This window comes from Durio zibethinus, chromosome 1 (genome assembly GCF_047325235.1).
Source record: "Durio zibethinus cultivar Kanyao isolate XHJ-2024 chromosome 1, ASM4732523v1, whole genome shotgun sequence".
Classification (NCBI taxonomy): domain Eukaryota; kingdom Viridiplantae; phylum Streptophyta; class Magnoliopsida; order Malvales; family Malvaceae; genus Durio; species Durio zibethinus.
In genome coordinates this window covers 35,994,934-36,009,141 of record NC_143162.1, presented here as the reverse complement: position 1 = coordinate 36,009,141, position 14,208 = coordinate 35,994,934, and the positions used below count along the sequence as shown (strand labels likewise).

Genomic DNA, 14,208 nt, shown 5'->3' with positions numbered 1-14,208 from the left:
TTGTATAAGCCTGAAGAACGAGAAAAGTTCGTGTTAGCCGACAGAAATGCTTCCCTACTTACAGCACTCAAACAGAAGGAGAAACAACTCCCAACAGAAAAGAATTCCTCTCTTTTATCATCTTCGTTTGGCGTGCTTTGAGGTTATATACAGCTTCCCCTGTTGAAGGAGATAATAGCCAGGAAAAGCTTTCTGATATTAGACTAGGCCTGTGCTTCATCTTTTCCATTGCTTGACTTCGAATTTCAGAAACAACTTCCAGTAAAGAAAGAAAAAGAACTCATATTTTGGCAGTGAAATGCAAATAGAAGACTAGAAACATCATCTTGGATGCTGGTTACTAGTTTAGTACTTCTGATTCATCATCAGTGTCACTTGTTGAATATTCTTCTTCCGGACCCGAATTTGAAAGCTCTCCATTGAAAGTATGGCAATTGGAAAATGCTTCCTTGAGAACTGTAGCTAGGAACTTCCATCTTTTAGATTGACGAGGCTGTTCTTCCTGATAAAAGACGCCCATGTTGGAGAAAGCAGCTGTCTGAAAGTGGCAAATTGATTTGTAAGACACTGACCTTATATTATACATGAGATTTTGCTAATGGGTGCATAAAAATAAACGCTTATACATATACATATAGAACACTGATTGTTATAGTTCGTTCTTTGTTTTGATGTTGAAATTGACCGGCTTGTGTTGATAGTGCCATAACAGCTTACTGAAAATACAGGGACTCTATCCCACTTTTCAGCTTGAGATTGATGGTCATCAATTGGGCTAAAAAACTCCCCTATGGAGACCCTCCAAACTGAATTATATTTCCTTTCAGTTTCCAGAGATAGCTCCTTTAGAGTAATTTACAAGTTTTACTTCAAGCTGAAGTCACGGTGAAAACTGAGACATGGTACCAAACAATGACGGATAGAATTGGACAAATTTGACAACAAGGATAACTTTGACCCTTGAAGTTACTTCAAGGCAACATAGAATAAACAAACAGACCGTGGCCTTTCTCGATTCCGAGTCAAATCATGAAATCAAAACGAAGGTACCTGAATACACTTGTAAAGGATTTGTTGAGAGTACATCAGAATTTTCATGAAACAACCAGATCTGATACATGGAAAACTTGATCAACATCTAGCAGTAACCAAGTTTTATATCCTTCCTGCAGTCTATCTAACTTTCTAATTCCTTCCCCTTTTTCCTTTCAATCCCTGACAACAAATGACAATCCAAGCCGGTGAAGTTGGCATGACACTTGCGATAATGGTCAACCGGCATTAATTGTACCGGGAAAGAACTTATCTCAAAGTGTTGTTTTTCGGCTATTTTAACGGATTCTTGGTGGTGAAGTATTTAGAACCACGTTAGTTTAAACTTCTAACAAGACAACCAAAATTACAGGGTGACTGTGTTTTAAAGCAACTTCATGAACTTATTAATGGCACATCCTCGAAGGAAGTAGTCACCCACACCATAAACCTGATTCTTCCACAACAAGGAGCTTTACATAACCAACAACTCCGGTAAAATATTTTCTTGCTCAGCAATACCTTTCTCAAAGTTTTTTATTTAAAAAAAATAGGAAGAATAATTAATTATCTATTTTACAATGTAAAAGTTAAAGAAACTTATCTGGTACAATAAACATCATGTTCACATTACTAAAACTCCCTCTATGCCCAAAGAAATTCAACCATCTTAACTTCTGGCAGGTTCTGATACCAAGGAAGGAGCAAGGGCAAGTGAGAAGGTTGCTGCATCTCTCCCCTTTTTTCCCTCAGATGTGAATCACTAAGAAGATTCCCCAATCAACTGTACAGGATGTTAAGAAATTATAGGAGAGCCCAACTATTGCACTAGTCAAGCCAAAAGGAGAAAAAAAATCATTTCCAACCTCAGATAAACTTTAATGAATGGAAAAGGCACCATGATCGAAAAGAAGACAACCAATAATGACTAGCTTTGTCCAGTGCCACCTAATTTAGAAGCAAACAGCAAATTAGAACATAAATAAATAATTAAAAGCTAACAAAAGAAATCATTTCCACAATCTTTGAATGTTAGAACCCAATGTTCAATGTTTGTCGCATCTTTCCAAAAATAGTTCTCCTAAGACTGGGTTAAGCTTAGTGATTGAGTTGCGTGCATATGGTGCTTTTTGATAGTATTTAGAAAGTTATAATGAGCTTTTTGAAATTTACACAGTTGTATCAAAAAATTTAGTTCAACCGCAACTCTGCAACCCTAATAAACCTCATAACAGTCTTTTGCTGCACAACAAATGGTTTACAATTCTTTGACTCAGCATAAGTTGATGCCACCTAACTTTACCGAGCAAGATTGCAAAAGTAACACAGTCAAGGGGAAAACAGGGGCACAAGCACATCTAGAAGAAACTTTAGCCAGAATTAACACAGCAGCCCAAATTTGATGCTTTCTCGTCATAACAAATGGTTATGAAAGTTAAGTATAACCTATTTAGCAATTGCATCTCTATTGAGGTACAGCATTCTCGTCTTCCTATCCACTAATCGGACATAGTTTAAATAGTTAACTGCATTATCTAAATCCAAATGGTAAATCACCAAGAATCCCTCGCTCCTCTAGCCCCAGAAAACTTCTTTATAAGGTACTGTATTCTTGATGCTTACAAATACCCATGGGGTGAGGCAACAAAACAAAAATAACTATGAAGGACCTACATTACATACGAATCCATTACTAACTCTGGAATACTAATATATGTGTAATGCAATTCTGAATTTATCCCGTTATTTCTTCAAATCTTTTCACATATAAACTGAATTATTGTTATCTTGAAGAATTCATTGATCTAAATTCAAATAAAGACAGTCATTCATATTCTTTTTCCTTAATGATAAAGAACCTCATACTTGGTTACAGAAATGCAAAAGCATCATAAAAACAGCAACATCATTAGTTAGTACTAAAACAATCTTTTAACTGAAATTTGATTAGAAACTGAAAATTAAGTTTAAAAAAAATACCATAGCAATATGGGTTAGCTTGAAACGGAAGATTTGTGGAGTTGCTGAGAAGTAAGAGATATAAGAGACTGAAGCTTGGCAACAGCAGCAGTTTTCTCAGGTGGGCATTTGGAGAGAGAAATATTCAAAGAATGAAAAGCTTCATCAAGCTCGCCAGCAGCCAATGCAGCACATCCAGCTTTGTAAGCCTCATCAGCCATTCGGGCATCATATTTAGGCGAATCATGACCCTTGCTTCTCGACAGAGATGAAGATGGGGAGTCAAGGAGAGCTGTAGCACGTGCATATTCAAGATTAGTAATAGCAGTGTTGATCTCAGCCATGAGAGTCTCAGGTGTTAATGGGAAAGTCTTCACTCCATCAAAGACACTGAAATGAGGATTTCCTTCCCCAGAAGCCATCTGCTTCCAAGAGTCTTTCAGTCAATGAACCTGGGCTTAACTTTCCATTTTGATCTGCTCTTAGTAAATTTCAATCCTGTAAAACCCATCACTCAATGAATTCATCAACTCCAAATTACTGAATTAAAAAACATCAACGTTTATTTTAGTAAAACCCAGACAAGTTCTGAAACCTGTTAATCGTTGAAGGAAGAAAAATTACAAGCTTGAAGTGGAATCTAATTATGTTCGAAGAGGAAAAAGAAGAAACAGAAACACTAACCTTAAACGATGAAATCCATGTTTCAGGTTTGCCTGAATTAGTTGGAGAAAGAAAGAAAGCTCGTTCGCTCCGACAAGTAATTGGGTTTATCGACGTGTCGAAGAATCGAGATGTGGAGCAGATCTTTGTACTTTCCTTTGATTTATTTTTCACCTCCCTTTTTTTTCCAACTAGGTTAAGAACGAAAATTGATTTCTAGAATAGATAAAATTTTGAAGGCTACCAAGAAAATTGTCCCCAAGAACCCAACAACCGGTCCACGATTGTTTTTTCCTTGTGATCGTCTGATCCTCTTTTGCTCTTTTTTCTGGGTTCTTGGTTTGGGAACTTACCATGCATTAGCTTTGATTTGGTTTGGAAAGTTACTTAAATTCTGTGTTCGAAGTCAAAGAATCAAATATCCATTTGTTTTTGGGAGTCTAGGACCAATTGCTTTGTTACAAGTTCCATCTTACTTGGTCAGAGCAAGCTTGTCTGGTTTTCACATCGCACTACACAAAAACAGCACTAAACCTAATCACATCTGATAAACATATTTTCAAAATTCATCAAGGCAACTTTCCTGAAGATTGTTCACTCAGTATAATGTTTACATTACACAACAAAGAACATTTTCAACTGTCCCCGAGGTTGTCAATTGTAATAGATGTCAACTGCTTCACATCTAAATCTTTTCTACGACAATGAAAAGAATAACTTACTAAATCATCAATCACAAGTGAAAATGGAAAACCAATCACAAATGACCATCAGTTGTAACTTTCATATCTGGATTTATCATCAGACGAACAAGCAAAGAACAAGAACCACATGGCAGAACTATTGATGCCGGAAAGGCATCAGGGGTCCTTAAAGATATCTCAGTCCCATCCCAAAACAATGTGTACCCCATTTTACCCAACTCCAAAGAATCAACTGAGAAGTGATCACCACATCGACACTGGTAAAAGAGCTCCATGACTTCTCCAGCATCTTCAATCATCATATCTTCTAAGACGATATCTTCTGAGGCCACTACATCCTGTCTTGAATCACGCAGCTCACTGTCATAGACTGCGCGTGACTTGGGGTCACTAAGGATTTCCCAGGCCTTCTGTATTCTTAAAAATCTGTCTCCTGTCTCATGATAAGAATGTAGCTTATCTGGATGAGAATTAAGGATAGCAGTTTTATAACTTGTACGAATTTCTTCATGGCTTGCGTCTTCCTTAATAGACAGAACGTCATAGTGGGTTTCTCGGATTGAGTTACTCCCAAGAATCATGGTTCACTACCAATGGTAACAAGAACAATATCACTGCAAATACATAAAAAACGATTTGACAAAAGGTTATTTACTTTAAATTTACTGGAAAGAAACCCTAGTAGAAACTAAAACTTAACAGTTAAAGACTTGATGTTTTTTGCCCTACTAAAACACCGATAAAGGATGGTTTTTTGCATCATGGAACCCCCACATCCACTTCCCCTATTAAGGGCATAGCGGGAAGTATTGAAAGAACAAAGAGTTAGCTCATAATACTTAATAGTGACTTCCCAAAATCCAGACATTCACAATCAGATGACAGAAAGTGGAAAGATTAAAATTTCAGCAACCATGTTTGAAGACATTGTTTGAGATTCTTTTAACTGAAACCTATATCTGATTTTCCTTGAACACAAACAAGACTTGAATTATGAATGAAATAACCATCCAAGGAAAGAAACCCTAAAAAGCAGAAACTTTTGCATCAAATTGAACATGATTGATGAAACACCAACCAGCTATGAAGAGATTAAAACAACAAATTTAATATAAAAAACAGACTAATTAAACAATAAAGAGTATCTAAGAACATAAAATTATCAAATAAGTGTCGATTAACCGATTAAAATAGCAGTCGAAAGCCTAAAAAGGTGAAAAGTAAGAACATTGACCCAAAAAAAGGAGACGGGAATGGAATAAAGAGAACAAAAAATAAAAATCATACCAAAATCAGTTAAATTTAAGGAGTGATCCGGTTTTACAAAACCCTAGGCGTATACAAAGAGTCGGTGAGGGGAACTCTTCCTCCGCTTCTCTTTAATGTATCATAGCGGCGGCGCACACAGCGTAGGACAATGTGATACACAGGCAGAGAGCTTTGGCACGTCGTCGTTTGAATTTTATGCTTCTGCCTTGCAAGAGTTTGGGCTCAGGCAGTAGTTTGATTTGGACTTCAATTGCTCGTGATAGATCCATGTCCATCTATTTATTTGAAGCCCAAAAGGCCCATAAAAGGCAAAATTTTAACCCTGCTCAAAAGTGTAATCAGCACGTACCGTTTTAAAATATATTTAAAAATATAAATGAATTCGTTCTTTTACATTGATTTTTTTAAAACGAAATTTTAGGCACTGATTTTTTTAAACAAAATTTCAAGAACAATATTAAAAAATTAACACATTTTATTTTTATTATATTCAAATAATTATTTTACTTTGCTAATGTCGTTTATAAATTAAAAACACAATAATAATAATATTATTATTATTATTTGATAAACATATAGTTAAAAAACTGATATATAATTCACTTTTTTTAATATATCATTTTTATGTATTATCTTACTAACCCTTAGTGAAGTCTAAAAACACGTTGTTAACATACTTGATAATTTTTCAACTAATAAGTAGCAGCAGTAGTCTGCATTATTCCGAGGCCAACATGGGAAAAAGTAGGTCCTAAAGAATTCACATCCCATATTCCGATTACACAGCAGATCATTATTGTAATCCAACCAATTTCTCCTTACAAGAGATCCATTTTTCACAATGTAATTAATTAAACTACAAAGAAAAGCTTCTCATGTCTTTTGCTATAACCTCAACCTCAGAAGCCAGCACTGGTATTTTCAGATCTTAGAATCTACCAGTGCTGAGTTCACCCAATATCCCTTTCGTGGTACAAAAAAATTTTGGTTGTCAAAAGTAGGGTGGAACACCCGCTTCCCCCCTTCTCCAGTTTCCCCCAAGTTCCAAAACTAAAGAGACAACTTACTATTAGAATAAGGAAAGGCCAAACTTTTTGATCAGATGTAAATGGGGCATTATAAAGATTTCTGTAGAACTAGAGTCAGCTAGATCTCGAATTGACTGCCCATCCTCCTGTCTTGTTGATCAAAATCCAGTCATGCACTAATAACACCAGATACCCAAGGAACAATAACAGGTGCTGTCGGGTGGCTGTTTCTATATGCTTCAGAATATCTGTCCTTAAAGTTCAGTCTTGGCTTGTCTGACTGCGAATAAAATTTTTATTAGCTTTACGTTGCAAACAACTTCTGTTGGATGCAAAAGACAATGAAATGCTATCTTAATGTATACAAAAGTACACTTACGGATTTCAGCCAGCACTCCATGTGTTTATGTTCATATATATCTGGGGAATAGCAACCGGTCTCAGATGGACAATAAACCCATATGTTGCATTTCTTTTCACCTGGCTTTGCATTTTTTGCTTGATCTAAGCAAGCCTGGCAGCAATCAGCTGCACTTTCTTTGTGGTGGGTAAGACCCCATCTAACAGCAGCACCATCATAATCTGTATGAAGTCCAGCATGGCATTCTGGGGGAAGAGCCCTCCCAGCTAAAATTTCATCCCCATCTTCTGTATAAAAGAATTACACCTTAGTGACAGACATTTCACAATTTTTCATACCTCTTCTTTCAAGAAGAGTTTCCAAGTTCGAATCCCTATTCCCATAACTATATAAAAATATAGACCGAAATCTGCTTGTTATCTTGACAAGAGAGAGTGAGAGATGGCTTTGATCAAAAGAGAAATTGAACAATTACCAGTATCTTCCATGCCCTCAGGCTTATCATCATGTTCTTGATTATTGATTTCACTGGGTATCCAAAGGCCAATGTCTTCTGACAGCGCAGCCCGATTGGACTCCAATACTTTTACTAACATCCCTACAAAATAGTAAGTCAACTGGTAAGTTAAACATTCTGCGAAGTACAAAGATGCTAAAGCTTTTATCTCAATGATAAACTAATGTGCCCAAAATATACCACCTTTCAGATTATGATTTACCTGCTTCCTCTTGCAAAAGAGTTGAATTCAACCCCTCTCCTCCAAGGGCCAACTTTTTGGCTTCTGTTAGTTTCTCCTTGCGCCAGGTTTCAACTACTTCTGTAAACCCAAGAAGAATATCAACCAAAAACCTAGCAAATTATAATGAATAACTACCAAGACAAAGCCACAACTGATTACTGGTCCTCAAACATGAGATGTACATTATCGTTGACTAGTTTCAAAGAACTCTTCCGACGCACGGTAAATACTTGTACAACAACTCTTACCTAATGACTGAAATGGGTTTGTTTGGAGAATTGGGAGGCTTGTTGAGGAATTCAAAACATATAGAATCTATAAGAATCTATCCAATCCTGTGTAAGTTAAAAACAGCTTGCCGTAGATTTGGAAATCACACCACATAGAGTATATCTAGTTTCCATTTCCATCAAATTGAAAAGGTAAAGATCTTTAGATTTAGAGCTGATGAGCAACCAGCAGCAAAATAATCCCAATCTCCTTTTTCAAAACTGATATTGCCTGCTAAGACTGATAAAGCAAAAAATGGTTTGGGTAACAATGGTTCTGAAAATCGTCAACAACAACCAATTTTCAACTGACATACATGTTCAATTTGGGCTATTATAAAACCATGAAACTCACACTTCCCAACATAATTTGTACCGTAGCCTCCATAAGACTAATTCCTTGATTGTTAAGCTATTTGCTACATATTTTACATTCCTAACCAGTCAGCAGGAGCCCATATAATGAGTTACAAGTCAAAACCAGAAACAGAATGTCAAAAAGTCAGTCCTTTCTGCACAAAAAGGAAAGGGAACAAAAGGACAGGTACAAGTGGCTCTCCAAAAGCACCAAAAGTACCCATGTAAAGACTCCGCTAGGTAATGATTACATCTATTCTAAAAGTTGTAACAACAAAGAAGTCCATGACTTGTTACCACGACAACAGATAAAAAGGTACTGCAGTTGTGTTCTTCAAAGTAGGGACAACAGAGGATATTTGGTTTGTAGGAAATTAGATGCATGGAACACGCATAGCCCTCTCAGACAGCATGTTCACGTACTCAAATATATTTCATAAGCGAATACGGTACCAGGAAAAGAAAAAAGCCACAGAAGTAAAAGCAGGATATGATAAAATGACCATTATTCACCAAAATCTTATAAGTACTCCACAAAATTCTGAAGAAGAATTTCAGATAAGAATTTGATGAGTTAACACGAACAAAAAGCCTGATTGCTTTTCTTCAAATTTATTGTTAGAAATATATCCTAACCAACGAATTGAAAACTTTCTTCAATCAAGAATCACAATGCATAATATGCTTTTTCAGTGATCAAACAAAAAAAAAAGAAAGAAAAGAATTTTGCACATAATAACTCAGCACCACAGAATACAAATTTTACATTTCATCTTAATGCAATCGGTCAATTAACCATGATCTGCTGCAAATTACAAATTAGTGGCTAGCCCTAAATTCAAGTAACTTAGAAATACTAAAGAATTGATTTATCCCATTAATGGCAATGTATTGCATTATAAAGCACGGCCACCTTTGGACTAGTGGATGATATTAGATCAACAAGACAATGGCCCCTGGCAAGATGAAAGAAAGGAAGTGAAAGTATAACATTTGATACCTAATGGAAATTAAGCAACATGAACCCTAGAGCCCATTTGTACTTAAGAATAGAATTTTCCTATTTTTATGAAACTTTTTGAGGTATTCTGCTTAGGAAAACATTGAAAACACACATCATGGATGACAGGAACAAAGTTTCAAAATGGATTTCTTTAGAAGTATCAGAGATTTCCATTTCCATCTGAAAGATCAAGAATATGATCCCTAAAAAGCTCATGTTCAAGCAGCCATAATGTTTCTAGCAAAAAATAGAACAATCAGATACTATTTTGTGATGAAAAACAAAATAATCAAGGCTACATTTCCACACAATTAATTTCGTACGCACAAAAATAGCAATGTCATTATTGCATTTCTTATATCTCCTGCATGCTAAACCAGCTAATAACACATCTGCAAGTTTCGATAATAAGAATGCAATTAAGACTAATTATTTCACTAACAGATTATTTATCAACCAATAATCTTTGAAGCTGCCAGCTCATACAAAGATTGTAATCTTACATCATAAATGCTCAATCTATGTATAACTACACCGTAATAGAATACTAATTACTAAATAAGAATAAATAGAAATACAGGACCATGTTAACTTTAAACTGTAAGATAATAGAACGAAACAGTCCAAAACGAAAAAGAAATTAAGGCAGACACCAACCTTGCTGCTCGCTGATATTGGCATTTGGTCTCAAGCTTCTCAATCTTTGCATGATCTCATCAGTTATCTTCTGCTTAACTGCCTTTGGCAGTTCAGCCACTGATTCTTCGCTCCAAAATTCATGCTTTAATCGCTTTACCTTTATTTACAGACATAAACAGTATCCCCCAATTAAAAGCATTGTCACCAACAAAATGGGAGGAACCAAAAAAAAAAAAAAAAGGAAAAATGGGTAATTTGCATACCAATTTAACAAGTTCTATAGGTTCACTGGCTCTTCGAATCTTAATTGATTCTTCCATTTTCCTAATCTGATCAGGTGTGTACTTTACAACTAGCAAAAACAGAAGCACCCCAGAAAATCAAAACACAAATCAAGAGGAAATTTAATTAAAAAAAAAAAAAGTGGGGCAAAGCTAATAGAGGCTTACCGTTATCTTTATTGGGATAAATGTAGAGAGAAGAATAGAGAGAACGAAGAACATAGAGAGCAATAACAATGTTAATGGAGCAAACAATCAGAGTGATTCTTTTATACGAGCACTGACCCGAACCGGAACCCAGTCCAAAACCACCCCATTTGGCTCCTCTGCCTTCTCTAGCCATATCCTTCTCCGTTTTTCCTTCTTCTTCCACTCCCTCATCCCACCATATCCCTTCTCCTTTCCTTTTTGCTTTCCCTCCCCAAACAGATCGATAAAATAGGTTTCACCAGATCGCACCAATCAACGAAACTTCCTTTAATCTTTCACTTTCCAAGGCACAGAAAAATGGAGCCACCCCCGGCACCAGTGAACTGTTGTTCTGGTTTATAATCTTTGCGTGCGTTTTGGGTTTGGTTTTTTTTTTTTTTTTTCCTGCTAATATGCACCACCAGTGACTCAAATTTTAACTTTATATTACCGACGTGCTAACGTGCTCTTGAGGTGTAGCGCTTTCTTCTTTCAGAGGCAAGACAGTGTGGAAAAGGGTGGTGAATGCCCTCCAAATTTTTTTTCTTCACACTAATTTTTTTTAATTTTTATGAAAAAATGTAATTACTTTTTTTATATTTTTAAAAATAAATTTTTGATAAATCTCATAATTTTTTAAAATAGATTTTCAAAAAAAAAAATTTTTTTCAAAATTTTAACTTTTGAAAAATTTATTTTTGAAAAAGTTTATAATCTTTCAAAATTTATTTATGAAAAGATATATACTACTTCCTGAAATTTTATTTTTAAAAAATTATATAAAAGAGAAAAATTAATTAAATAATTTTACTTATAAAAAATTTAAAAAAAATTGAGATAAAATAAAACTCAGGTGCATTTAATATTATGGGTATAATAGATTAAATTTGAATCGATATAGTATTAAGTTTGAGTTTCATTCTAAATTTAAGATTTAAAATTCAATTTGAATTCAATTAAATTTTATTTTTTTAGTTCGAACTCGATTTAAGATAAAAATCGAATTATTTGAATTTGTTCGATTAAATTCAATTAACATATAAAAATAAATTTAATTTTTATATTTGATAAAGTTTAATTATTTATACTCAAACTTAAATTTGATATATTTTATCAATTAAAATAATTAAAATATATTAAAATATAAAATTTTGATTAAACTCATAAAATATTCGAATCAAATATAAAAATATTCAAATTCGATTTGATCAATAAGCCAAATTATTCGAACTTAAATTTGATTCGATAATAACCTAATCAAATTCAAATATTATTAAAATCAAATTCAAATAATTTTCAGAGTACTAATATATTATTTACACTCTTATTTAACATAATTATATAAAAATTTTCGTTAATTTTAATTAAAATCACTGAGATACCCCTGCTTAAAGCCTGTTTTTCCTTTTAAGTTTGTTTAATGTGATTGGCTAATCAGGATTATAATATCCATATTTTTAGAAATCCTAATCGGCATCGTATGGGAGTGCCCACTGTCCACAAAACACGATGCACTGGGCGAGACGCGGACTACACTTTTCCGCCTATGTCTTGTCAGTGTTCTCTTTATTCACTTCAGCCATATAACGTGTGTAATTATAATTTTTTTTCATCTATAAATATACTTTATATTTAAGAAACTCAAAATCATATCTAAATGTTATAATTCATGTAATTATGCTTAAAATACTAAAAATTTATATACTTATATTATATTTTATATTAAATTTATATATCACAATTTATATAGATATAAAAAATATAAAAAAAATTATTAAAATTTAAATTTATTATTTTTAAATTATTTTTTTATTGTGAGGAATCTAATCATATCAAGTGATATAAGAAAAGCTTTGAAAATTTTTCAATTTTGTTTTAACAAAATCACACGGAAAAGATATCAAATCCAATATAAAAGAGAAATATCTGGCCTCAGCCTGATTTGCTTATTTAACTTGTATAATAGAAAAAACGACTTTGAGTATAGACGCGAAACGCATCACACATTAATACAAATTCATTTATTTATTTTAACCAAACAAACACGCTAATAATTAAAAATTAACTGATTTTAACAGTCGTAATATATTTTTATAACAAAAAGGAAAAAAAAAAGAACACTGTTACCAAAGATGAGAGATTGATTATCCTTGAAGTTGAAGAAAAACTAAGGAAAGGAAAACGTGTAATGAAACCGAAAGTGTACCATACCACGTCGTTTTCGATAAAATAGGCAATAGTCCTTTTCTATTCAGAAAATTACCCATTAATAAAAATAAAAAATTCCTAAAATATAAAAAAAGTTTCCTGTCCCACCATCCACTTGAATATTTAATTAATGTTTTATAATAATTCTTCATAACTAGAACTATTACCTAATTATTAATTCATTTCTAATGTTCATACATTATATTAAAATAATTCTTGAAATGTTCATATTTATTGTCGTATTACTACAGCTAAGAATAATTTTTAAGATTATTTTTATTTTAAAATATATTAATATAATTATTTATAAATTTAATAATTTAATAATATATAATATACAATAACTCAAATGAATTGATGATGTATATACTTAATATTTAAAGTCATTTAAGATTTTGTTTTAAGATATATGAATTTAACTATTCATTCATAAATGTATGATATCCATTAACTTAATTAATTGTGGATGAATATATTTAATTTTTAATGTTATTTAAGTTTAATGTTTGAAGTCTAAATTCATACATATTAAATTGTATAAATATTTATAAATCAAATCCAAACTATTTCTTTCAATATATAATCTTTTGATGTTTTCATTTAAACTCTTTCAAACATAAATTGCTATTATGATTTTGCATTCTTTATAATTAAAAGTTTTATTTTAGTTTTATTTTTTAAAAATATTTCAATACTTTTACAAGTTGAGTGTTTTGAATTATTAAAAATTAAGTTTTTTGTTTTTACATTATGTACCAAGAGTTTGAATTGAAATAACTTGTTCACATCAGATATTATTTTTTATAAATTTATTCATTAAAAATTATAAGTTACACCTTTTAAAAAATATGTATTAATTGTTTATATTGATATAAGTTTTTGTATATTCTTATTAAATATTTATTTTAAAATACTTCATTTGTTCCAAATTGTTTAGATGTTATTGATTTTTATGAAATTAAAAAAAAAGTTTTGATTTTAATATATTTAATATTAATTTTTAATTTTTTTATAAATTAAAGTTTTATGATTTTTAATATAACAAATATAAAATATAAACAATAATTTTAAAATATAAAAAAAGTTTTAGATATTAACAAAAATATGACATAATTCTTAAATATCTAAAAAAAAGATAAAAAAAAGACAAAAGAAGTAAATTTTATCAAGTAAAATTAGTGTGATTAAAATGTGAACAATAATCTAATAAGAATGAAATTTTTTTTCATTTATAGTTGAAAGAAATTTAAAAATTTTATTTTTTAAATATATATATATATATTTTTACAAAATAGGGATGATTTAATTATAAAATACTACGATACATAACATGTCTAGCTTCATCGAGATTTAATAAATACCATATAGTTGACCTTATAACAACTATAACTATTATAACAACTGCTACTACCAAATTGAATAAGGGCGTAAGCACACCTATTCCCTTATTTGAACACATGCAGCATACATTGATTTTTAAGATCTTCCATCAACTTTCTCAATATA

At 32.2% G+C, this 14,208-nt stretch overlaps 3 protein-coding genes and 1 long non-coding RNA gene across 7 annotated transcripts; all 4 read right to left on the bottom strand.

Annotated features, from left to right (window-relative positions):
- Nucleotides 1-189: 189 nt before the first annotated feature.
- LOC149520593 (uncharacterized) lies at nt 190-846 on the bottom strand. Its single transcript, XR_016346142.1, has 2 exons — nt 633-846; nt 190-538 (listed from the first exon to the last, which is right to left on the bottom strand). It is a non-coding gene; the product is annotated as an uncharacterized LOC149520593 (long non-coding RNA).
- Nucleotides 847-1,030: 184 nt separating this feature from the next.
- LOC111312627 (uncharacterized) lies at nt 1,031-4,166 on the bottom strand. 3 transcript variants are annotated; one of them, XR_016346141.1, is made up of 4 exons: nt 3,676-4,015; nt 3,013-3,489; nt 1,899-1,980; nt 1,678-1,816 (listed from the first exon to the last, which is right to left on the bottom strand). XR_016346141.1 is itself a non-coding variant. In XM_089767616.1 (3 exons), exon 2 carries the CDS (start codon nt 3,411-3,413, stop codon nt 3,027-3,029), a length of 387 nt encoding a protein of 128 aa, XP_089623742.1. In that variant the 5' UTR covers nt 3,414-3,489; nt 3,676-4,166; the 3' UTR covers nt 1,031-1,860; nt 3,013-3,026. The 3 variants fall into 3 exon arrangements, 2 of the variants coding, with proteins under 2 accessions (XP_089623742.1, XP_022768803.2); XM_089767616.1 differs by lacking the exon at nt 1,899-1,980 and having other exon boundaries at nt 1,031-1,860; nt 3,676-4,166; XM_022913068.2 differs by having other exon boundaries at nt 1,536-1,980.
- A 35-nt stretch (nt 4,167-4,201) lies between these two features.
- LOC111312626 (uncharacterized) lies at nt 4,202-5,949 on the bottom strand. Its single transcript, XM_022913067.2, has 2 exons — nt 5,646-5,949; nt 4,202-4,972 (listed from the first exon to the last, which is right to left on the bottom strand). Exon 2 carries the CDS (start codon nt 4,937-4,939, stop codon nt 4,412-4,414), a length of 528 nt encoding a protein of 175 aa, XP_022768802.2. The 5' UTR covers nt 4,940-4,972; nt 5,646-5,949; the 3' UTR covers nt 4,202-4,411.
- A 450-nt stretch (nt 5,950-6,399) lies between these two features.
- On the bottom strand, nt 6,400-10,914 carry LOC111312624 (uncharacterized). 2 transcript variants are annotated; one of them, XM_022913064.2, is made up of 7 exons: nt 10,474-10,914; nt 10,288-10,376; nt 10,043-10,181; nt 7,736-7,834; nt 7,492-7,614; nt 7,035-7,303; nt 6,400-6,935 (listed from the first exon to the last, which is right to left on the bottom strand). In XM_022913064.2, exons 1-7 carry the CDS (start codon nt 10,646-10,648, stop codon nt 6,825-6,827), a joined length of 1,005 nt encoding a protein of 334 aa, XP_022768799.2. In that variant the 5' UTR covers nt 10,649-10,914; the 3' UTR covers nt 6,400-6,824. The 2 variants fall into 2 exon arrangements, with proteins under 2 accessions (XP_022768799.2, XP_022768800.2); XM_022913065.2 differs by having other exon boundaries at nt 7,035-7,300; nt 10,474-10,911.
- Between the last annotated feature and the right edge of the window lie 3,294 nt (nt 10,915-14,208).